At 41.0% G+C, this 25,473-nt stretch overlaps 1 protein-coding gene across 3 annotated transcripts; it reads right to left on the bottom strand.

Moving 5' to 3' along the window:
• Positions 1-1,766: 1,766 nt before the first annotated feature.
• Positions 1,767-25,249, bottom strand: ZBTB43 (zinc finger and BTB domain containing 43). 3 transcript variants are annotated; one of them, XM_004330376.4, is made up of 3 exons: positions 25,096-25,249; positions 21,271-21,394; positions 1,767-7,222 (listed from the first exon to the last, which is right to left on the bottom strand). In XM_004330376.4, the coding sequence occupies exon 3, from the start codon at positions 7,197-7,199 to the stop codon at positions 5,796-5,798; it is 1,404 nt and encodes a 467-aa protein (XP_004330424.1). In that variant the 5' UTR covers positions 7,200-7,222; positions 21,271-21,394; positions 25,096-25,249; the 3' UTR covers positions 1,767-5,795. The 3 variants fall into 3 exon arrangements, with proteins under 3 accessions (XP_004330424.1, XP_004330425.1, XP_073662715.1); XM_004330377.4 differs by lacking the exon at positions 21,271-21,394 and having other exon boundaries at positions 25,096-25,246; XM_073806614.1 differs by lacking the exons at positions 21,271-21,394; positions 25,096-25,249 and adding an exon at positions 8,980-10,817.
• Positions 25,250-25,473: the final 224 nt, after the last annotated feature.

Raw genomic sequence — 25,473 nt, 5'->3', positions numbered from 1 at the left:
CACTGAGCAAGTTTTCTTAAAAAGAACACAAGATAGAGATGGAAGGGTACAGAGTTCTTATCTTTCATGTTCTGCACTGAGAAAGAATAAGTTCAACAAGCTTACCTCATTTCCTGTTGCTGACCTGCTAACTGGTCCATTGACTGTGGGCAAATTCTGGAGCTGTACACCCTCCAAGGTGCCCAGGCGCGGAGACTGTTCTCAAGAAATGCTTCGGTGGTTTGGTGGGAAGCAGTCCCTGATCTAACTATGAGGAAATCTAAATAAACTGCACAGGTGTTACATGCTCCATCTGGATAACACCCCTCACATTCCACCCCACTTCTGTTCCCAAATACAAATGAGCCACTTCATCTTTTTCCTTTCTCTCAATAAGAAACGGTGCTTCTCATCTTCACACACAGAGGTCTCTGCCTCTGCAGGAGCTGTATGGGAAAACATGCTTCCTAGGTGGGCTGGACTGCAGGTAACCAGAGGCCTCAGCAGGGTACCCAGGAAGGGTAAAAGTAGGGGTTGGAGGGGTCACCATGCTGCAGCGCCTGAACTGCTTGCCCTTGCTCAGGGTGGACCAGCCCCACCTCAAAAAAAGGGCAGAAATGGTTCTTTTGGACTTCTTCCCATACAGAGAATGGCTAAGCTAGCTGAGGCAATCTGTAGCTGGCTTCAAAATCAGCAGTGGGGAGGGGAAAAAAAACCCTCACAACAAACAGTGGTAACAGAAGGTTTGTGTGGGAAGATGGTTAAGTTTGGTCTAAAACAAGCAGTGTCTCTGGTAATGAGCTGTTGTTAGGAAATACGTGGGGCCCACAGTGCCTGCGGCACTTTTAAAGAGCACTATTGCTGCCTCTTGAGGGTTTTCTTGGCGGGCGGGGGGGGGAGAGGGAGGGGAGTAGGGGAGGGGAAAGTGAGGTGAAGCAGAGACCCAACTAAAGAGCATGGAGGCATTGCGGAGCAGTGGAAAAACCACCTCCGTGTGTTGTAGCCAGAAATACTGCTTTTGAATCTCAGCTCCACCCCACAGTCGCAGAACCACGTTTGGTAACAGACCTACCTCCTCTGAATCACAGCAGGCTCACATGTGAAACGAGTATACCCAAGGCATCATCTGGGGTTCTGGCAGGAAAACAGATCCATACTCAGCTGGGGGGACTGAGGAGAGTTTCGTAAGGGACTATTTACAAAGGGTACGGGCAGGGGGTTAAGGAACTCCTATGAGGACACTTAAGCCCCCGAGGGCCGGCAAAACAGGGAGTCAGACCAACCCTCAGCTTGAAAGGACAAGAGAAGGGTGTTGCTACCCAGCCCTGAAGCTGCCTGACAGGAGCTGGGGCCTAGGCAGAGGAGCCCATCTGCTGTCCACCCACACCTGGCAGAAAGGAGCCGGGAGAGTGAATGCCCTGCCTTTTTGCTCCTCCCATCCGCCTAGCTCCTCCCAGCGTGTCTCTGGTAGATCCTAACCAGAAGCCAGAAGGACGGGTCCATAGGGGCAAGTCTCCAAAGCGAAGCACAAGGTGGGGAGGGAATCTGGAGGAGCAAACAGAGAATAACCAGCACACCTAAATCCCTGATGGGGCTGGTGGGGGTTTAAGTGAGTTAATCGTCATAAATGCCTGACACAGCAAATGATCACTCGCTACCCATTTGATCGGGCTGTCTATTTGGCATTTACTTGTCAAAAGGCCACGATATAACTTTTATTCTCAGGTGGCAAAAGCCAGAATGAAAACAAAGATATGTGGTCATATATCCACAGTGAAAAACAAAACTTTTACAAAGTTGACAGATAACATTTATTAAAACATGTCATACAAAAGGCCGTGGTCTCTTCTATAAGAAGAAAATATTAAACAGTAACATTCAATTAAGTAAAACCATGCTGTACACTGAAGACAGCAATATATAAAGACAAAACTATTCAACTTTTGCAACACAGGCATAACATTTCACAAAATATCAATAAGATATGCACCTAATGATAATCTATTTATCATCAAATGGTTTTGGGTCTAAGAGTCACCTGACTTGCATAAATAAAGTAATTTTCTAGAAGAAACATTGGGAACCTCATAAAAGGAAAGAAGGCAGCAGCAACTGACATTATGACACAGGCTTCAAGCAAAACTAAAAAAAAAAAAAAAGTCACATTTGCAAAATGTGTTCCAGCATCTTCCCATAGGGCACTATCAGTAGAGATTTGAAATAAGAAACATGTACCTTTAAACACATAAGTAGCAAAGAAAAAACCCAAACAAACACACACTCTGGTTTCACTGAATAAAGTTAGTCACCCATGAAAGCAACCTAAATCACAAAATTAGTGTGGCACAGACGGCTGAGGGTGAGGCCGCGGATATATGTTGCTTGGTTTTCAGTATTCCTAATTATCGGAGACCTTATAAAAGCAAACACCTGGCTTTGGTGGGATGGCAATCTCTCCACCCTCCCCCAGGGGGCTGCAGCAAATCCTCTTCCTCAGGGAAAGCACAGTGTTGTTGCTTCTGCTCTGCCCCAACTTCACTTCTACAGCAGCTTGAGGAGGTGTGTGCCTCCGTGGGAAGACCACTGAGACTAAGCAGCTTTCCCAAACAGCTAGAAGTCAGCTTAGGGTCAATTTAGTTCAGCAAATGCCCACTAGAACGGAGGAGACCCTTTTGGGCAGACTCTTTGAAAGTAGTGGCCAAAAGAAGAGACTGGAGGAATGTGAGATCTAGAAATCAGAATCAACAGGCTGGGGTCCGAGAGTGCCAGAGGACAACCCTCCACAGTAGAGGAAAGGCTATCGTAGTCCTTCCTCAGTTAGACGGTGATAACTACTTTACCAAGTGGATTATTGCAATGTGTGTATCTAAAATTAAAGGCATAGCATAAGTACTAATATTAAATACCACTGGTGGTGCCTTGAAGCCCTGTCCCACTGGGAATGGAGAAAAACCACAGTTAAGACTCAAAGTAGGGGACAAATACCTTGGTTGTAGGCCATTGACAAGATCCCTGAAAGACTGTTTGGAAATGTTAACCCCCTGCTATCCAAACTCAATGGGAAGGATAAAGATTTTCTAAAGCTGTACTGAGGGTAAGGAGAGAGACTATCTATCCAACTCAGGGTGGGCAGGAAAAAAAAAAAAGGTAGTAATACAGTATGATCTCCTAATCCTAAAAGCAAAGTTTATAAACATTCACTTTTAACATCCAAACTAAGGCAATGCCCTTCCCCCCGCCTCTCTGAACATGGCCAGCACTTCAGATGCCCAGCCACCTCACAGGCTCTGGCTGACCTGATTAGCAACTCTAATTTTTACAAAAACCCCACTATCATAAAAAGCTTAAAACTGCAGATGTGAGGAACTTACATTTTATATTCTACATTTAGTAGCTGATGTACATATAAGGAGTTCAATAAAAGATATCCCTCTCTTCATAACACATTAAATAAGTCCCAGCACAACTGACTGCTTCCAAAACTACCACCGAAGAGCTGCCCAGTAGTCCTGGCTGAACAAGAGCTCTTCCTCACCATTACTCATGACGGGGTGCTGTGCTGATCTCAACATAATTGAAGGACCATGATTTTTCCAGAATATTTTTATTTTACCTCTCAGACTCTTCTTCCCAAGTGTCCCAACATTCATTTGAATAGAATCTTTAACAGAAACCAGCACATCAAACCTTCCTAAGAGGCAGAAAATGGTTTGCTGATAACCGTGGGAGAGGGTGATCAGCTTTTGGCAGAACAAAATGACTTCACTGCCTTAGTACTGAAATTAGTAGGAGTAATACAACAATTTCTCCTCACATATAAAGGCTAGGATCCTACCTAAAACCCACTGCTTCTAACGTGAGAAAAAGAGAAGGAGCAACTGAGCTTGATTGTAAGTCACTTCTATATTCTCTGTTAGGTACACAGAGATGACTGTTAACTGAAGTTTCAACACTAAGAGAAGAAGATATTAACGTGGCAAACAACCAAGAGGTAATATCTAGTTTCTAGGTTAGAAAATCAATATATATATATATTTATAATAAAGTTTTAAATACAAAGTGCTTTTTATATATCGAGAATGATACAGTGTTAATGAATACATCCCTGTTTTGTAACCTCGATTACAAGAGTTAACTGGTAAGTAAGTCTTCCTTTCCCCTTTCCAAACAACGTTTAACAAGTAAATGCCTTGATGGTAGGAGCTTGAGGATCGGAGGCCATTGCCAGCAGAGTCTCTCACTTTAGAGCAAAGCCAAACTTTTAGAACAAAACTTCACCCCAAATCCAAGAAAAGTTATTTTTATTTTAAGGAAAAAAGTTTCCACTAAGAAATAATAAGCCGGTAAGTTTACGGAAAAGTTAACATAACAGTAGCACCCTGTCCCTACCCTGGTGACAACTTCAGGTATGTTACACAGCTTAAAACATCCTGAACATGCTTCTTTTTTAACCTAAAACCTCTGAGTGATCCTCAGAAAAGGTCTCAGAATAGCTGCTTTTCTTGTTTTTTTTGGTAGATATAGCTATGTGGACTTGTAAACTTACGCAGCTTTATCTATAATATGAGAGCATGAATCTGTGGACTACTTCCTAAAATTAGGACTCTTTCTTTCTGCCTTTTAAAACACATTCCAGCACTCCTAAAGAGCCAGGAGGATTAGCTCAGTGTACCCCTCTACGAGTATCTCCCCCACCAGTGTATTTTCAAGACTCCTCTTTTCTTGGGTAATTGTACCCCACAACTTGCCCCACCCAAGTATAACCTGACACTCAAAATTCTGCTACTCGGCTACTCTCAGTTGGAGTGTCACTGTAGCACTCTATTAGCTCCTGAAGTTCACAGGTAACTCTCAGCCGTGACTTCTGGCTCCTTCCCAGTAACTGTGGTCATTGACTGACCTCTTCAGGAAGCACCGTAATCTAAGACAGAGTGAATCGGCTGGAGCAGCCAATGGTACCGTGGTCGGAGAGTCAAAGCAGGCTAGATGTCTACTAGCCACAGAGCAGATCCCACTGTGTGGATGCTACAATTAAACAGGATTTGGGACAGCAAACCAGTTAGAAATACCTATGTCTGGCACCCTAGAGAATTACAATTACAAACAGTTGTTTAAACTAAATGTTAGTACTAAAATATAAAACTCTGACTTATCAAGAGTCTGAAACACATTGTGACAGTGGCATCTTACAGAATTTGAAGCTTGTACCATAAGTTATTTGTTTCTTACGTAGAATGTCACCCTCTTAGTATCTCCATAGTTTTGGTTAAAATACCCTTTAGAAAGAATAAACCCAGGTAAGAGAGCTCTGTTAATCAACTTAGTATCCTAGGAATCACATTATCTGTAGCTATTACATAAGTAGCATTTCATTCAGTGAAGCAGCTACCAAAACAAACCCACATTACCTAAGTATCTATAGTAAGAGCAAAATAAAATTCCAATATGACCTTGTAATAATGAGTGATCAAAAACTGCTGCCACCTGAAATAGAACTGGTGGGTTGGAGTCCAATTCAAAGTGCAGGTGTCTCTATCACCAAGTCCACCTGCCTCATTCACAATGGGCCTGAAGGTTTACCTTGCCAGGTGTGAGGTGGGCTAACTTATCCCCATGACCCACTCCAGGCCTGGAACATACAAATTTGAAGAATTAAGATTTTTTAATTGGCCTACTTAGAGCTGGTCTTTCAGAAATATCTTCCTTTTTTTTAAGCTTCTCTCATAATAGCAAGTAGCACGCATCATCTGTGCCCAGATTTGCATAATTACCATAGTGTATTTTTGTGCCTGTCACTCAAGGGCCAGACCCTGTTTTCAGTTAGCCTCAGTCGTATTCTGCTCAGCCTTTGCAGCTTCGTAGGACTTGGTACAAGAAGTCACATGCCTGTGGAAACTGTCCCTCCACATAAATCTCTTTGCACAGATATTACACTCATATGGCTTTATGCCTGTGTGAATTTTCATGTGGCCCACGAGATGATGCTTCATTTTGAATTTCTTACCACAGACACCACAGCCATAAGGCCGAAGACCAAGGTGCATGCTCATGTGTCGATCTCTCTGACTCTTGTGAGTGAAACTTTTCCCACACTGACAAGGATACAGCTTGTCGGTGGCTGAGAATCCTAGGTGGGAAGCTTCTTCTTTAATCCCTGTTACCATTTCAATATTCTCACTGTAGCCTGTTGCTAGGGCAGCCTCCTGTCTGTGCCCAATGAGATTCCCATCCGACCTCTCTCCAGAAAACTCTTCCATGGAAGAGCCATAGAAATCCACCTGCTCGTCATAATTGCTTTCATCAGCCTGTTCATCAAACTCCGCTTCCACTTTCTTTTCCCCGATGTGAAAGTCTTCCTCTACTCCCGAGGGCTGGACCGAGTGCTCTGTCTGCATGGTGTTGATGGACTCTGTGACCTGGTGCTCATCGTAGGATGCATGCACATCCATGCCCTCGCACGCTTGCTCAAAGCGCTCAGGCTTCACATGGATCCAGCGTTTGTGAGCCATTATGCTGGGCTTGCTGTACATGGGCCGGGTGTAGTGGAATTCGGCACTGTCGCTGGCCCCCTCCTCCCCATCCTGGCTCGCCATCTCAGTGCTTAGCCGGTCATGCTCTGTGGACGAGTTGCTAGGAAGGTATTCATGCTCGGTGAGCTGAGATGACAGCTCGTCTTTGGTGCTCTCCTCTTCATTCTCTCCATCCCTCAGTTCCTGGGCTTTGGGGAAATCCGTATGGCCCCCAGAGCCCAGCTCAAAGCTCTCTACCAGGCCATTGTAACTACTGCTGCTGGGAGACTGGTGGTCACTGCCATGATTTAGCTTCTGACAAAGGACTGTAGGGTTTCCTTCTAAAACCTCAGTGCATTTGTCTACCACATGCCACATCTGGAGGAAGCTTGCAGCTGTTAAGTAACTAACAATTTCTGGAGCAGGCATTACTAGACGTCCCGTGTAACTTGATAGGAGAATGTTCTCAAACACTCTGGGGTTCATCACATCAGGCAAAACAATCCTCCTGCTGTTTTTGAGGAGTACCTGGTCACAAAAGTAGGGTGAACTGGCAGCAAGAACGGCTTTGTGTGCTCGGAAAATGTGGCCTTGGACAACAATGGAGACATCACATAATTGTCCTTGCTGGCGCTGCTGGTTCAGTTTCTGCAGAATGGTGCTGGAAAAATCAGGAAATTCTACTCGAAAAGAGTTTGTTCCAGGCTCCATTTCATCACAAATCTTGTTTGGTGCTACAAGAGAAAGAAAAATTAGTACTAATTCCAGCCCAAAGAGAAACTTATTGATCACTAAGAAAACTAAGACAAGTTCCACAGTTCCATAAAGTCCCCTGGCCTGTGGGCATGGTGGGTGGAGCATTCATTCCCCAGAGCAAGGCTTGCAGGTGCGAGTGTGCCAAAAGCAGGAACGAGCCACCATTCTTTATGGTATTAACTCTTGATACCGCCTGTGTCTATGAGTGGGAAAATAGAATCCAGAGATATTTGTAAGCTATATAAATCTCAAGTAAAACAAAGTAAATATTTCTAGTCAAAACAAACACAATACCTGTTCCAAACGACAGAATTTTTAAGAGGCCTCAGGTTCAACCCATATTTGACAAGTTGGGGTGAGGAAGGAATTGTGGAAAAAAGGAAAAGCACATGTGAAGGCTCTCAGGCAGAAATGATCATGGTAACTGCAAGGAACTGAAAGGAAACCACCAGGCTAGAACCCACTAAGGCGTCAGGGGGCTGAACAGGTGGGGCCAGAACAGTCAGGCCTTTGGTCCTTCAGCACCACAGGGGTGAACTCGCCTAGGTCCCAAACAATATGGGTTTCTCTAGTTGCTGTCAGCATTTAAGCCCTTTAAGAGCTTCTCATAATGTGAAGCAGAACGAAATGGCAAGGCAAGGTATTCTATCGGCTGATCTCCAAATTGTTTAAAAAGTTATAGAACAAAGAGGATAGTAAATACTGTCCCTGTTACTGAATGAACTTAATCTGAAAATAAAGTTATAACAAAGAATAAGGGATTGCCTGTGGCGTTACTCAGGCCCCATAATTCCATAGTAAATTAAAACAAACCAGAAAACTCAAAAGATTTATTGGTGCTATTTGTCACCTAGGTCTAATACCATATCTAAACATTGCTAAATACCAGATTTTCTAAGTATGAGATAAAAGAAGCAGATAACCCAACAAAGGTTGAAAGTTATCTTTCAGAGATAGGGAGAGATGCCAAGAGAAGAAACTAATGTTTCCTGAGTAATTACTATATATTGGGTCGGCCGAAGTTTGTTTGGGTTTCTCTGTAACATGGAAATTTTTGGCCAACCCAATACCAGGAACTGTACATCTTTTTTCACCTAATCTTTGTAACGATCCTGCAAACGTAGAGGACTGACATTCTTAAGTTCACTATTTCAAGTAACTTTCCTAAGGCTAAAATAAAAGCTAGTTTTTATTACGCTGGAATTTGAAATCTAGGTCTCTATGACTCCAAAGCCTATGCTATTTTTCCTATCACATCACTGCCTCTTCTAAGAAGATGCTAAAATACCAGATAAGTCATTAATAATTTTAAGAGGTAAGGCAGTGTTTTTAGAATGAAGTATTAATTTATGGTTTATAGCTCTTAAAACATTTCATAATAATTTAAAACAAACAAAAAAATAAGACCAGGAAATAAATTATTTGTAATTTCAAAAGGAAAAGTTAACTACATAAATGTATAGAGACTAGAGGTATGTAAATTCTGAGAACTACATCTGGATTCTCTTATCTCATCAGTAAAGAATTTTGATCTTAGCTATTTGAAAAAAGGGGGGAATAAAACACACGCATAAAAAATTTACAAAAAAGATGTTAAAAAAAATCTCTCCATCATTTATTCCTAGTCCCCCACCTCCCCTGGAAGGAAATCACCATTAAAAAACTTCTGTATATTCTAGAAACTTCTCTGCACATATATCAGAATAAATCATATACATCCTTTAAAAATTCCTACCCAGGGCTTCCCCGGTGGCGCAGTGGTTGAGAATCCGCCTGCCGATGCAGGGGACACGGGTTCGTGCCCCAGTCCGGGAAGATCCCACATGCCGCGGAGCGGCTGCGCCCGTGAGCCATGGCCGCTGAGCCTGTGCGTCCGGAGCCTGTGCTCCGCAACGGGAGAGGCCACAGCAGTGAGAGGCCCGCGTACCACAAAAAAAAAAAAAAAGAGTTTACTTTGGTATAAGGAGAAGGTTAGGATCCAGTTTTTCCTTTCCCCTCCAAAATGGCAAGCCTGTTTTTCCTACACTATTTACTGAATAACTCATCTTTTCCTCAAGATTTCAAATATCTGTTGTGGAATTTTATGTGACTGAGATAAGGCTTTTAAAAACAGTTCTATAAAAATAAACGCCATAAGCGATGTTAGAGAAAATGGTGGAGTAGGAAGCTTTAGGTGTCAATCCCTCCACTAAAACAACTAGTAAACTGTTAAAATGATCAGAATAAACCATTTCTGAACTCTGGAATCTGATCAGACACTTACAGCAACCAATGCAATGCTTGATGAAAGAAGAAGCTGCTAAACCTCGTTAAGAGAGCAGCATGCTGCAAACCAGCAATAATCCCCATTCCTCAGCTCTGCCACAATTTGTAGGACAGTGGCCCAATTTCCAAGAGTGCTTGGCTGATGCCAGGGTGGCAAGAACAACACTGTCCAAAAATTTGGGGTTTTGCATCTTGGCCAACCCACACAAGCTTTTTCTTGGCCCCCTCAGGCTGCAGTGGTTTTCCCAGTAGCATCCATCAGAAGATTTTAAAATACAAACACCATTCCCCATTCTTTGGGCCCAAATATTTAAGGAAATCTCTGTCAGGACACAGCCTATCACATAGATAAAGCAACAGAGACTTCCGTGACTACATGCAACAAGGAATACAGACTTTGCAAAACAGTTTAGAAAAAAATCACCATATAGACAACTGCAGCCATCAACAAGAAACAAAATAAATCCCCCAGGAGGGGAAGAATCTGATTCCAAGAGCTACCACATTAGAATACTAAAAATATCCAGTTCTGAACCAAAAATTACTAAGTATACAAAGAAAAAGGAAAATACGGTACATTCACAGGAAAAAAAGAATTAGAAACTATCCTTGAAGAATTCCACACATTATTAAGTGCTAGTCAAAGCTGTTAAAGTCAACTGTCGTGGATATGCTCAAATTGTTAAAGAAAACTATGGACAAGGAACTAAAGAAAATCAGGAGAACAATGGCAATAAAGAGACAGAAATTATAAAATGTAACCAAATAGAAATTCTGGAGCTGAAAAGTGTAACAGCTGTATTATGGGCTGAGTTGTACCCTTCCAAAATTGCTATGTTAAAGCCCTAATCCCCAGTACTCCAGAATGTGACTATATTTGGATTTAGGGCCTTTAAAAAGGTAATTAAATTAAAATGAGGTTGTTAGGTTGGGACCTAATCCAAGCTGACTGGTATTCTTATAAGAAATGAAATTTGGACAGAGAGACATCAGGCATGCGTGCAATGTGAAGACAGTGAAAAGTTGGCACCTGCAAGCCAAAGAGAAAGGCCTCAGGAGGAACCAAATCTGCCAACATTTTGATCTCAGACTTCTAGCCTCTAAAATTCTGAAAAAATAAATTTTTGTTGCTTAGGTCACCTAGCCTGTGGTATTTTATTATGGCAGACCAAGGAAACAAATACAAGTTGAAATTAAAAATTCATAATAAGGAGTCCAATGGCAGATTTAAGCAGGCAAAAGGAAAAAAATTCATCAAACTCAAATGTAAAGCAATTGAAATATCCAGTCTGAGGAGTATTAGGAATGAAGAAAAAGAAACACAATCTGAAGTACCTATGGAAAACCAAATACACCAACATGCAAATCAGAGTCTCAGGAGAAAAAAGAATAGAAAAGATATTAAATGACATAATGATTGAAAACATCCTGAATTTGATGAAAGACATAAACCTCACACATCCAAGAAGCTTAACTCCAAGGAGATAAAATTAAAGAGATCCACATGAGATACACTGTAAGTCAAATAGTGGAAAGCCAAAGACAATGGAGAATCTTGAAAGCAGCAAGAAAGAAGCCACTCATCACACAAAAGGGATCCTCAGTAAGACCAACAGCTAACTGCTCATCAGAAACCACGGCACTCAGAAGGCAGTGCACGACATATTTAGACATATTTAAAGTGCAAGGATAAGGATCTGTCAACCAGGAATTCTACACCCGCAAAACTATCCTTTCAAAATGAAGGAGAAATTAAGACATTCCCAGATAAACAAAAGCTAAGGGTGTTTGTTACTAATAGGTTTCCTCTACAAGAAATGATAAAGGTGTCCTTCAGGCTGAGATAAAAGAACACTAGAGGGCTGCCCTGGTGGCGCAGTGGTTGAGAGTCCGCCTGCCGATGCAGGGGACACGGGTTCGTGCCCCGGTCCGGGAAGATCCCACATGCCGTGGAGTGGCTGGGCCCGTGAGCCATGGCCGCTGAGCCTGCGCATCCGGAGCCTGTGCTCCACAACGGGAGAGGCCACAACAGTGAGAGGCCCGTGTACCGCAAAAACAAACAAACAAAATAAAACTAGATAGTAATTCAAAGCCATAGGAAGGAATAAAGACTACTGGTAAAGGTAACAACATAGGTAAATGTAAGAGCTGATATTATACCTTTGGTTTACAACTCCTCTTTTTTTCCTGAATGATTTAAAAGGCAAATGAATAAAACAATAATTATAAATCTATGTTATTAGGCACACAATGTATTAAGATGTAATCAGTGACAATAACAATAATGAAGAGGGAGGGATGGAGATGTAGAGGAGCACAGTGTTCATATGCTATTGAAACTAGCTAAGTTTAAGATGTTAATTGTAAACCTCAATGTAACTACTAGGAAAATAACTAAAAATATACAGGAAAAGGAAAGAAGGGAATCAAAACTGTATACAAAACAAAACAAAAATCTCAATTAAAAAGCAGTAAGGGAGGAGTTGAGGAACAAAAAACATGTAAGATACACAGAAGATAGCTAGAAATAAATGGTAGAAATAAATCCTCCATCAGTAAATTACTTCAAATGTAAATGGATTAGCTCTCCAATTAAAAGGCAAGAGACTGGCAGAATGGATTAAAAAAACATGGTTTATCTGTATGTTGTCTATAAGAGACTCACTTTAGATACAAAGGCACAAAGATGTTGAAAGTAAAATAATGGAAAAGGTATGTCGTGCAAAGAGAAACAGAAAGAGCGGTGTGGTGACTATATTATTATCAGACAAAATAAATTTTAAGTCAAAAAGGATCACTCTATCAAGAATACATGACAATTAAAAACATATATGTACCTAGGGCTTCCCTGGTGGCAGTGTATAAGAATCTGCCTGCCAATGCAGGGGACACAGGTTCAATCCCTGTTCTGGGAAGATCCCACTGAGCAACTAAGCTGGTGCGTCACAACTACTGAGCCTGCGCTCTAGAGCCTGGGAGCCACAACTGCTGAAGCCCGCGTGCCTAGAGCCCATGCTCCACAACAAGAGAAACCACCGCAATGAGAAGCCCACGCACCGCAATGAACAGTAGCCCCCACTCGCTACAACTAGAGAAAGCCCACGCGCAGCAACAAGGACCCAACACAGCCATAAATAAATAAATAAATAAAAATTTAAAACAAAACATATATGCACCTAACAAAAGAAATATATATTAACAGAATTGAAGAGAGAAACATACACATCTATAAAACAGGTGGAGACTTCATTACCTCACTTTCAATAATGGATAGAAAAACAGGACAGAAGATCTATAAGGAAATAGAGGACTTTAACAATATTATAAATCAATTATACTGAAAAGACACATAGAGAGCACAAACAGAAAGGAATGAGTTCTGATATATGCTGCAACATGGATGAACACTGAAAACGTTACACTAAAACAACATGCTAAACATTTATGTAAGCCAGACAAAAAGTACAAATGTATAATTCTACTTACGTGAAATATCTAGAATAGGCAAATTCAGAGAAAGTAGATTAGAGGTTACCAGGGGCTCAGGTGAGTGAGAAATGGGGAGTTATTGCTTAATGGATAGAGTTTCTATTTAGGGTGATGAAAATATTTTGGAACTAGAAAGTGGTGCTGATTGCACAACACTGGGGTATAATTAATGTCACTAAACTGTACACCTGAAAATGGTTAAAGTGGCAAATTGAATGATATTTATTATTATTATTATTTTAGATGTTGGGGGTAGGAGTTTATTAATTAATTTATTTTATTTTTGCTGTGTTGGGTCTTCGTTTCTGTGCGAGGGCCTTCTCTAGTTGTGGCAAGTGGGGGCCACTCTTCATTGCGGTGCGCTGGCCTCTCACCATCGCGGCCTCTCTTGTTGTGGAGCACAGGCTCCAGACGCGCAGGCTCAGTAGTTGTGGCTCACGAGCCTAGTTGCTCCACAGTATGTGGGATCCTCCCAGGCCAGGGCTCAAACCCGTGTCCCCTGCATTGGCAGGCAGATTCTCAACCACTGCGCCACCAGGGAAGCCCCCTGAATGATATTTATTTTTTACCACACATGAAAAACAAAAAATTGGAAAAAAAGTCATGTAACTTTATTTTTAACTGTGTCAAGGTGGTTAACAGTCTTTGTAATTTAGCAAGTATCTGACCTCTACCCTTAAATTTGAGTGAATGTGGCATTTCTACATATTCCCCCTCTCCTATAGGTTTTCCTGCTATATAAGCAATATTTACAAACTCACAGGCAGTTGTGACCTATATTAATAGTACAGTTGCCGTTTCAATTGTTAAAGAGTTTCATAAAAGTAATTAACTCACTAAAAAAATTTTTTTAAAAACCCCACAACATAAAACACTATATGCAAAGTACCATGGGAGATTTCTAAGATAATGAAGGAATGTCACTGTCCAGAGCTTATAATCTGGTAGGGAGATAAAAAACACGCATACAACCCTGTTATTCAATGCAAAGCCTGATAAAAGTATCACAAAAGAATTACAAATCCAAGAGGAATTCAGAGGCGGGAACCTGGTATACTCTAAAGTTATACATCCTGTCACTATAAATTTTGGTGTCACCAGGTTAAGAGGAAGACTTGAGAGCAGCATATAATTCTTCCCATCTACTATATCCTAACCAAAAAATCTAAGAAATACAGAAAAGCTAGCCTGAAAAGTTGGGATCAGAGTTATCTATATGCAACAAATTTTAATTAAGGATATCGTGGAGATGGGGCCAGGATAAAGGGAGACACTGACCTGGCAATTCCACCTGGTTTAGCAACCAGGCAATTCTGGTAGCAGTAATCCTGACAGAGGACCAACAGATACCTGTTCATCTGGAAGGCCTGCAGCTAAAAAGCCAAGGCAGACCACAGGAAAGGTCTTGCATATTGGCAACATTCAGAGATGTCTGCATTGGGATACCAAGGGTTGCACACTGCCTCAGCAGAAAATTTTTAAAGACTTGACGTGAGAGGGTAGCTCCAGGAAGGAGGCAAAAACATAGCCCATCCTTTGCCAGCCAAGGGCCAAAGAGACAAAAATAGGCCCCTGGTAAAACAATTTCACCAACACAGAAGGAAGTGCTCAAACTCTCTTAACAGTGCCTCAGACCTAGCCTCCAGCCCCAGCCATTCTACTCAAGCTAACCCTGGTGTCCATATAGTCAGCCCATCCTCCAGCAAAAGAGCTAAGAGTTGATTATAACAGCATTCAGGTATACAGTGAAGGACCCCAAAATAATCTTCCCAAAAAGGGGGAAATTTTCAGACCTGAGCAAAATGTTTCCCAACATAGTTTTATTCTGTAAATAAATGGGGTCTGTAAATAGATTCTACAATAACCAAGAAAATAGTAAAGTGTAAACAAAGAGTACAGTTTAGATAGCATTTTTAAACTGATTTCCACAAACATGAAAACGCAGTCCCCATGAATGAAGTTTAAGGAAGATAAGACAATACAGTAAAATGATATGAAAAAAAGAGCCAACTGAATTAAAGACAAGATGTAAGGAAACTAAAATAGAGCAAAAATTTAAACAGGCAATAAGGAGCAGAATTGCAACTATAGAAAATGGAATCAATGATGGGGAAGGCACTTTGAGGAACTTTTATGCAGGAGGATGATAAAAATGTGAAAACAGCAAGGGAGAAGATAACAGAACAGGAGAACAGAGAATAGAGATCCAACATATGGCTAATTAGCACCCTTGAAAGAAATAACAAAACGAATGGAGTAGAAGGAATAATCAAATAAAATATTTAATAGAAGAAAACTTGCCTGAGTGTAAAGCCTTGAGTATTCAGAAGAGTCGTGCCTCAGCAGTGGGGACAAATTAGCCCTAGACAAAATGCGGTTCTGGTCCCATTAAACAAAGCTTAAAAACAAGCCTCACACGTGCCGCGGAGCAACTAAGCCCATGTGCCACAACTACTGAGCCTGCGTGCCACAACTACTGAAGCCCATGTGCCTAGAGCCTGTGCTGCACAACAAGAGAAGCCACCACAATGAGAAGCCCGCACACTGCAACGAAGAGTAGCCCCGGCTCTCCACAACTAGAGAAAGCCCGTGCGCAGCAAGGAAGACCCAACGCAACTAAAAATAAATTTTAAAAAAAGCCTCAAAAGGATTAAAATATTTCCAAATAACTTAATTGTGTTCCAGAACAAAGCTTAAGGATATTTACATAATACAAAAAATCCAGAACCCAACAAGGTAAAATTCATGTCTGGCATTCAATAAAAAAAAAAAATCACCTGGGATGCAAAGAAGCAAGAAAATATAACCCATATTAAGGAGAGAGAAAAAAGAAAAAACTGATCAACAGAAACAGAACCAGAAATGACAAACTTATACAAATGGTAGAAAATTCTACATCCCATGTGTTCAAGAAAATAGAGGAAAATTAAGCATAGTAGGTAGACAGGAAAACAAAAAAACCCAAATTGAACTTCTACAAACACTGGATGAGAATAACAAAAGAATTAACATGAAGAAAAGATTAGTGAACTTGAAAACACAGCAACACAAACAACCTAAAATAGAAAAAAGCTGAAAAAAAAAAAAACAGGAAGGGGGGAAAGAGTATCAGTGAGTTGTGGGACAACTTCAAGGCACAAAATTGGAGTCTCTGAAGGAGTGGGAGGGTATAAAGCCCAAAATTTATTTAAATAACAGCCAAAATCTTCCTAAAGTTGATAAAAACTATAAAGCCACAGATCCAAGAAGCTTGACAAACCCCAAGCACAAGAAGTATGAAGAAAACTATATACCAAGGCATATCATAATCAAATCACTGAAAACTAGTAACGAAGAGAAAATCTTAAAAGCAGCCAGAGAAAAAGGATTCATTGTGTACAGAGGACCAAAGGTAAGAAAGGTTGCAAGCTTCTTGTCAGAAACAATGCCAGCCAGAAGAAAGGAGACAATGCAAGAACAGTAGACATCTTTAAAGTGCTGAAAGAAAAAACTGTCAACCTAGAATTCTATACCCAATCAAAATATCTTTCAAAATGAAGGTGAAGTACTTTTTTAGATGTAGGAAAGTGAATAGAATCCATCACAAAAAAAGGTCAAAAGTAAAAAGAACAGGTATATGAAAACAAAAAAATTTCAGACAACAATATTAATATCAAAGTAAATTCAATGTAAAAAGCATCAAATGAGGGGCTTCCCTGGTGGTGCAGTGGTTAGGAATCCACCTGCCAGTGCAGGGGACACAGGTTTGAGCCCTGGTCCGGGAAGATCCCACATGCCGCGGAGCAACTAAGCCCATGCGCCACAACTACTGAGCCTGTGCTCTAGAGCCCGTGAACCACAGCTACTGAAGCCCATGCACGTAGACCCCGTGCTCAGCAACAAAGAGAAGCCACCGCAATGAGAAGCCCACGCAGTGCAACGAGGAGTGGCCCCTGCTCACCGCCAACTAGAAAGAGCCCGCGCACAGCAACGAAGAACCAACACAGCCAAAAATAAATAAATAAATAAATCTTTTAAAAAAAGCATCAAATGAGGTGAAAGTTTATTGATAATTGATGAATTCTATAATTCACATGAGGGTTAACTTGCGAACTTCTATGTGTAAATGTAGTACAGTTTTCAAAAAAAAACCCACAACAGTGACAGAAACATAATTATAGTAAGAAATATAAATGTCCCTCTTTTAATCTTTAATAAATCAATAAGGCAAAAGATAATTTGGATCTAGAGGTTTAGACTGGTTATCATTAATAATGCTAATTTAACTGAAACATACAACCTCTGTATCCTACAAATAATACATCTTCTTTTTCAGTTTCCATAGGACATTTACATAAATGATCATAAGTGGCCACAGAGAGCATCAATAAATCCCCCAAAGCAGAAATGCATACATGAGCTCATTTGATTACAAGTGATCACACAATAATAAATCTAGAAATGTCAAATTCACAAAATTAGGAATAAGAAATGAAATATAATCACATGATAGAAACTTTAAAATAGAAAACAATTTTCCCCTAATAAATTTTAAAGTCTCACTGATAAAAACTTTATAGAAAAATATAGAAATCTAACAGATTAGTAACTATGGAGAAATGATAAAACATAATCAAATGACTGCCCAAAGCACAACGGGAAAATTCTTTGAAACTAATTCCTATGCTATATAAACTGTTTCAGAGGGGGAAGAAGGGAGAAAGGGAACAAAGATAGGAGAAAACTTGCTAATTATTTTTTATAAAACCGTGCTATCAAAACTGGACAACAAAGAAAAAACTGTAAACCTATTTCACTTATTAACACAGAAAGAAACATTATAAACCACATGGCATTCTGGTTCATTTTAATCTCTTGTAGGTTGAGTGTATTATGAGTGTGACACACTGAAAAAATTGAGTTACTGGTACCATCACACTGAGGGCAAGATCCTATTTTATGATAAAATTACCACCAGAAGGTCCTCTCAAAAGCTCTTTTCCATTCAAGACCACTGCTAGTGGCATGTACATCATTACCTGTGCTTCCTTCTACAAGTGACAGGGAGTGGTGAGAGATAAATCTGGAAGGAATGACTGGTACTATCCTGCTGAAGGCTGAGTTTGAGCTTTAAATGTGGGCACTGGAGGCAGCACTGAAAACTTCTGTGTGACATGCTGTGAAATATGTTCAGAAAGGATAATCTGTTGATGGTCTTAAAGCAGGAGCAAGTCTGAAACAAAGGTCAATTCTAAGATTTCAATAAATATGCTCTAGGTTTGAGGCAATGAAAGTAACAGTGGGTATGGAAAACAGAATTGATGGGACTAACTGACTGGGTAGGCAGAAAGATGCAAGAGTAGCCCAAGGTACACATAATACTATCAAGAAAATGAAAAGACTACCGAATGTAAAATAATTAGCTAGTGGGAAGCAGCAGCATAGCAAAGGGAGATCAGCTCGGTGCTCTGCAATGACCTAGAGGGGTGGGATAGGGAGGATGGGAGGGAGGCTCAAGAGGGAGGGGACAATGGGTATATATGCATGCATATGGCTGATTCACTTTGGTGTACAACAGAAACTAACACAGTACTGTGAAGAAATTATACTCCAATAAAGATCTATTAAAAAAGAAAATGAAAAGATAACCTACAACATGGGAGAAAATATATTCAAATCGTATAATTGATAAGTAACTTGTATCCAGAATACATAAAGAACTCTTAAAATTCAATAATAAAAAGACTACCCAATTGAAAAATGGGTAAAGGATTTGAATAGACATTTCCCCAAAGAAGATATACAAAAGAGCATACAAAAGACGTTCAATATCATTATTCATTAGGGAAATGCAAATCGAAACTACAATGAGACATCACTTTTCACCCACTTGGATGGCTATGATAAATAAGACAGACACTAACAAGTGTTGGAGAGGATATGGAAGGATTAGAACCCTTATACATTACTGGTGGGAATGTAAAATGGGGCAGCCACTTTGGAAAACAGTTTGGCAGCTCCTCAAAAAGTTAAACAGAGTTATCACGTAACTCAACAATTCTACTCTTAGGTATATACCCAAGAGAAATGAAAACATATAATGTCCACAGAAAACTTATCCATGAATGTCTATAACAGCATTATACATAATGGCCAAAAAGTGGAACCAACTCAAATGTCCTCAACTGATGACTGGATAAACAGAATGTGGTATACCTATAAAATGGAATATTATTCCATTTTATTACATACTATATGTATTATGCCATTCTTTCGGCAATAAAAAAGAATGAAGTATTGATAGATACGACAACATGGCTGAGCCTTGAAACACTGTGCCAAATGAAAGAAGTTAGACACAAAAGGCTAAATCTTGTGTGATTTCATTTATATGAAATGTCCAGAATAGGGAAATCCAGAGATAAAAAGTAAATCAGCGGCTGCAAGGAACTACAGGGCGAGGAGTGACTGCAAATTGTTTTTTTTTTAAAGGGGAGACAAAAATTCTAAAATTAAGTTGTGGTGATGGGTATACAACCCATTAAATATACTAAAAAAAACCTCTTAACTACCTATGAATTATGTCACATTAAAGCAGTTTTAAAAAACAGAGGGATGCAAGGTAAAGTAGTTACCAATCCCAACTGGGTAACTAGGAAAATGTCATAATTAGTAGGAGAGGTAACAGCATCTAACATGTATTTAACGCATGTATTGTAAAAGACTGTGCAAAGCACTTTTCGTATTCTCATTTAATCCTCATAACAACCCACTCGATAGGTATTTTTTATTCCTATTATATAGAATAAGAAATAGACAAAGAGGCTAAACTACTTGCCTAAGGTCATATAACCAGTAAGCAGTGAACCTGGAATTTAAATTCAAAACACTTGCTCAGGCCCAATACAGTCTGAGAGATGAGACAGTATGGAAGGTAAAGATGAGTATTTTCACAAATAAATACCTGAAACAATCTACAATGTACAACACATTCATAAACTCCAGGGCAAATTATTCACCGTCTTCAGACTTAATGAAGTACTAGCAATTTTATATGTCACCTTGCAAAGTTAAAAAAAAAAATCCAATAGTAACAGTTCTAAAACAAACATACCAATCCCAGCTAACTCCTTCCATTGTTCACTGAGATTATCTGGCTTTTTTTTAAAGCAGAGGACAAAGGGTAAATATTAAAGATTCACTGAACGAGGGCTTCCCTGGTGGTGCAGTGGCTAAGAATCTACCTGCCAATGCAGGGGACACGGGTTTGAGCCCTGGTCTGGGAAGATCCCACATGCCGCGGAGCAACTAAGCCGGTGCACCACAACTACTGAGCCTGCATGCCACAACTACTGAAGCCCACGTGCCTAGACCCTGCGCTCAGCAACAAGAGAAGCCACTGCAATGAGAAGCCCGCACACTGCAATGAAGAGTAGCCCCGCTCGCCGCAACTAGAGAAAAGCCCGTGCGCAGAAACAAAGAACCAACGCAGCCAAAATAAAATAAATTAATAATAATAATAAAAAGAATCACTGAACTAGATGATCTCCAAGATCCCTTCCAACTCTGACAAGTTTAAAAGCAGCCTGTATTTATTATTCAGCTGAGGAATTGTATGTCAAGTTTTATACACTATTTAAATACCAATGACATATCCTAAAAACACAGAGGACAACAATATAATAGGGAAGCCAACCCATGAGTGACTTTTCTTGAAGCCCTCCAGAGATTTCTTAATCACGGCACATGGTAATTTGCATGCTTACTGTAGAGAGCACATTTTAACACAGTAAATATTACTTTAGTAAATCTCTAGACTGGTACAAATGTACAATAATACCAACACCCCATGCGTACAAAAATACTTAAGTCAAATGCTTTACAGTTCACAAAGCAGACTATGTAAACTTGGGTCTGGCAATACCCCTGTATCATCACACTCATGAGTTAAACTAAAGCTCAAGAAGGTTAAAAGATCTGTCCAAGGCCACATATCTCAGAAGTGGTTATGTCAGGATTTAAACAGAAGCGTAATTCCAAATCTAATATTTTTCTAAGTTAAAAAAAAAATGTCACTTAGCAGAAAATTTCTTGGAATTTAAATGCTCTAACAGTACAAAGTATGGCAGTGATTGGCCTTAAAATGTGCAATATATACTCCTCAGAAGAGAAGTAAAAGAACCTTTCCGGTCTAGGGCAATTAAATACAACTACATTATTATTTTTTACTGAAAAAGAAACCATTTTAGTAAATAATTTAAAACACTGCATTTTTAGCAAGTTTATAGCTTACCTAATGCAAAGTTGTATTCCTGGGATAAAGTTCCTTATGCCATGACCATCAAAAAGCAGTATGAATGAACGAGGAAGAGGAACCCATTTCTTAGTTTTGTTTCAAATTAAAATCACATTGATTTCTGAAAAGAAAAATCACGTTGAAAATGTAAGAGATGCTGATGCTATTCACTGTGTACCAGTGCCTTGCTAATAAATACTATACTTGTGGGTGAGTAGCAGAAAGAAAATTAATCACGATTGATATTTTTTGGTTATATTAGCTTTGTTTCTGCACCTTCTTAGCTTCTGCCTTTGTATTTTTTAAATAAACTTTTAATTACGGGATAATTTTAGTTTTACATAAAAGTTGCAAAAAATGTTGAGTTCCCATATGACTGTCAGCCAGTTTTCCTTTAATGTTAACATCTTGTATTACCATGGTACATCTGTCAAAAATAGGAAACCAACACTGGTCGATACCTATGTAATTTTGCAGAATTAAACTATCCTTTGCAAAAGTGTTTTTGGCCTCCAGACCATTATCAATCAATACCCCTATATTTTCTAATTGGAACACTGTAGCCAAAGAACTTAGTAAAACCTATTTTAGGGTTTTAAAAAAACAAGCTACCTACTTTGTGAAGTTTGATTCATGCCACAGCTGAATGTTTACTTAAGAACATCAGGGCAAATAGGTCCATTGTGGTAAATTCTTTGAGATTCAAAAGAGAAGTTATTGTTCTAACCACTAACTCCCCACTTATCAGTCATCCTGCCATTACCTTACAATAAAGCCAAGGAAATGTTTTTAACTGCACCCTCATATTCATTAGAATTCCGGATAAGAAGCTCAATCAAGAAAGCAGAAGGAAGAAACAGCACTTGCCGGTATGTATGTTCTACATACGAACAAAATAAAAGTTTTTTCCTCAGTATGTTACAAATAAGACAAAAGTCTCTTTCTATTCTAATTGCAAACATAAATAAGGTAAAAAGGAAAAGTTCATGAAAATAATATAGCACTATATTCAACTGATTATAAGAGGCACATTTTTTTCACATTTTTAAATTTCTGAAATCAAGATGTGATGTCCAGGTGGAAGTTATAACAGTTGTCTCTGCCTAAGACAATGATAGAGCATTCCTGAGAGCCTCATCAACGTTTCTGATGGCACAAAAGATGACACTGTGGAAAAGCACGGATGCAACTCTGAATTGAAAAGTATTCAAGAGTAGGAAGGTTAAGAAGGTTAATGAACACTTTAACCAATTTATTTCACTTTTCTTCTTTTTACACATACACTAGAGTATCATTTTTAAATGTCTAGGGACTTCCCTGGTGGTGCAGTGATTTGGACTCTGCGCTCCCAATGCAGGGGGCCTGGGTTCAATCCTTGGTGGGGGAACTAGATCCCACGTGCATGCCGTGGCTGAGAGTTCGCATGCTGCAACTAAGGAGCCCATCCACCCCAACTAAGACCCGGCACAACCAAAAAAAATAAAGTCTAAATAAGTTTAAAAATGTAAAGAAGCGGGCTTCCGTGGTGGCGCAGTGGTTAAGAGTCCGCCTGCCGATGCAGGGTACGCGGGTTCGTGCCCCGGTCCGGGAGGATCCCACATGCTGCGGAGCGGTTGGGCCCGTGAGCCATGACCGCTGAGCCTGCGCGTCCGGAGCCTGTGCTCCGCAGCAGGAGAGGCCACAACAGTGAGAGGCCCGCGTACCGCCAAAAAAAAAAAAAAAAAAAAAAAAAGTAAAGAAGCATATGTAATAGCTTAATTGGCAGTGTTTTCTCTTCCTTTGGTGGTACATAAAATAATCGATGGTATCTAGGATTCAATATGGTAGTAATTCAGCTGCTACACCTTATAAGAAACCTTGATAAACTAGCTTACAAACAAACCGATAACTTAGATGAGAGAACATAAAACAAAGGCCTCCCCCATCAGAAAACACACAAGAAAATAACACAATTTTTCATTATTATAATAAAAAGACTATTTTTCCAACCCTAAGAGTTTTCTTCATGTGAAAAGTTAAAATCTTCCTCAAATTTTCTGCTTGTGTAGCAGATTCCTGCACTGAATCCAATGAATATGGAGGGACAGCCAAGGTGGGAACCTGCTACAAGTAGAAATTTTTAACTAAATTCTTTCAACCAAACTCCTTTTCTAAGGACCTTGGCTGTGGAGAGCAGGCATCAAGAAACGTTAAGTTCAACTAAATGTTCCTAAAAGCTACAGAATGAATTTTTAAAGTCACATTTTTCATAGCGCTTGTTAGTTCCAGGAATCTACACTTAGCAATTTTTTTTGGTAAAAATATACCTAACATGAAATTTACCATTCTAACCATTTAAAGTGTACAATTAGTGGCATTAAGTATATTTATGTTGTTGTGGAACCATCACCATTATCCATTTGCAGAACTTTTTCATATCCCAAACTAAAACTCTGTATCCATTAAACTCTCCACTCCCTCCTCCCACTCAGCCCTTGGTAAACTATACTCCACTTTCTGTCTCCATGAATTTGCCTATTTTAGATACCTCATATAAGTGGACTCATACAATATTTGTTCTTTTGTGTCTGGCTTATTTCTCCGGTGAATACTTTTGTAAAGCAAAGAATGAAGAACCCCAAATTATTATGTTTCTCATAATTTAACTGTACACAGTGACACAATCTCTGAACTAAGCATACAGCTCTCCCAGAAATTCTGCTACTGTTCCATGAGCCCCAAGGGGCAGAGGATCTCAGACCCTTCCTTAGCCTGGAGACAGGCCTGGTTAAGCAGCTGTAACTCAGAAAGCAGGCTCTTTAGAACCCTGGAGGCCATGTGGATGGAGCAAGGGAAGTAGGGAGCTGGGCAGGCCTGAAAAACCACGGTAAGAAAAAGCAAGGATTCATCCAGTTACTTTGGCCCTGAGATGGCCTTCTCTCTGTCCTCCAGGAGCTCCTGCACCCTGACACTTAGGTTGGGCGACACCTGTCAGAGTTGAGGTCAGACGGCAGTCTAGTCGCTGACATTGTCACCCGTGCAGGAAGCTTCACAGGCTCATGAGTCACCTTCCATGGCTCAGAGGTCAGGGCAGGCTCGCCCAGAAAAACCCAGTTAGGAGAGGCAAAAACAAGACAGAAGGACACACGATTGGCAGAGAGAGAGAGAAACACAGGTGGGCAAAGAGCTGGACCGACAAGCGGGCCATGAATGAAAGTTAAGGACTAAAAGGGAAACACAGGGTCAGGAGACACAGAAGCAAGATGGAAACAGAAATAAAGACAGGGTCCAGATACTCCGAGATGGGTTCGAGAGAGCCAAAGTGGAGAGAAATACAAAGTTGACAGGAGCCGAGTTGAGAGGCAAAAAGGGCAGGTGACCACAGGTGACACAGACAACAAAAAAGGTGAAACACAGAGGTAAACAGAGGCAGGTATCAGCGAAGTCCCGGTGTAGTCTTTCTCCCGGCCTTGACTCGATTCCGAGGCCGCCAAGCCGCGCCTACCCGGCGCCCCCGAAAGGCCGGCGGGCGGACTGACGGGGGGGGCAGGATCTCTAAGCGCTCTGGCCCGCTGAGGTCCGCCGCCGCGGGGTGACCTTGGGCGAAATGCTGCCTCAGGGGCCTTCGGGTCGCTGTACGCGCGCCGGGCTGGCCGGAGACAGTAGGTGTTGGACCCGGGGTGCCGGGACTCCAACGGCCCGCGCGCGGCTTCAGCATCCCGGTCGGCGTTATGGGCCTGGCGGTGCCAGAGGTGCGCGCGCCGCGACCTGCAGAGAAGCCCTTATACCTCTCCGGTTTCCCTTCCTGCCCCCTTAGTACCCGTTGTCCAGACTCCGACATACCTGCCAAGTCCTCGACGCTCACATAGCCCACCGGTGGGATAGTTTCCGCCGCCGCCGGCGCCAGGCCCGTTCAAGCCGTCGCCGCCGCAACCGCCTCAGCCTGCGCCTCCCGCCCCCGGAAACGCTTCCCGGTCCAGCCCCCACCAAAACTGCCAGTGCTTCCGGGGGTGCGTCAGAGAGAAAGCGATGTGCGCACACGGGACTCGCGTTTGGGGCGGGGCGTCAGGAGCGTGCTCAGAGAGAGCCGGCGGCTGCGCAGTATAACCTGGAGCAGGTCAATCTGCATTAGGGACTCTAGGGCCACCGCTGAGAATTGAGCGGATACCGAGTCCTAAACCCTTTGACCTATCTCAGTTTGTCTAGCAGAGATTGTGTCAA

The sequence above is a fragment of the Tursiops truncatus genome, chromosome 6 (genome assembly GCF_011762595.2).
Source record: "Tursiops truncatus isolate mTurTru1 chromosome 6, mTurTru1.mat.Y, whole genome shotgun sequence".
Classification (NCBI taxonomy): domain Eukaryota; kingdom Metazoa; phylum Chordata; class Mammalia; order Artiodactyla; family Delphinidae; genus Tursiops; species Tursiops truncatus.
The sequence above is the reverse complement of the archived record's forward strand: the minus strand, read 5'-3'. Positions and strand labels throughout refer to the sequence as shown.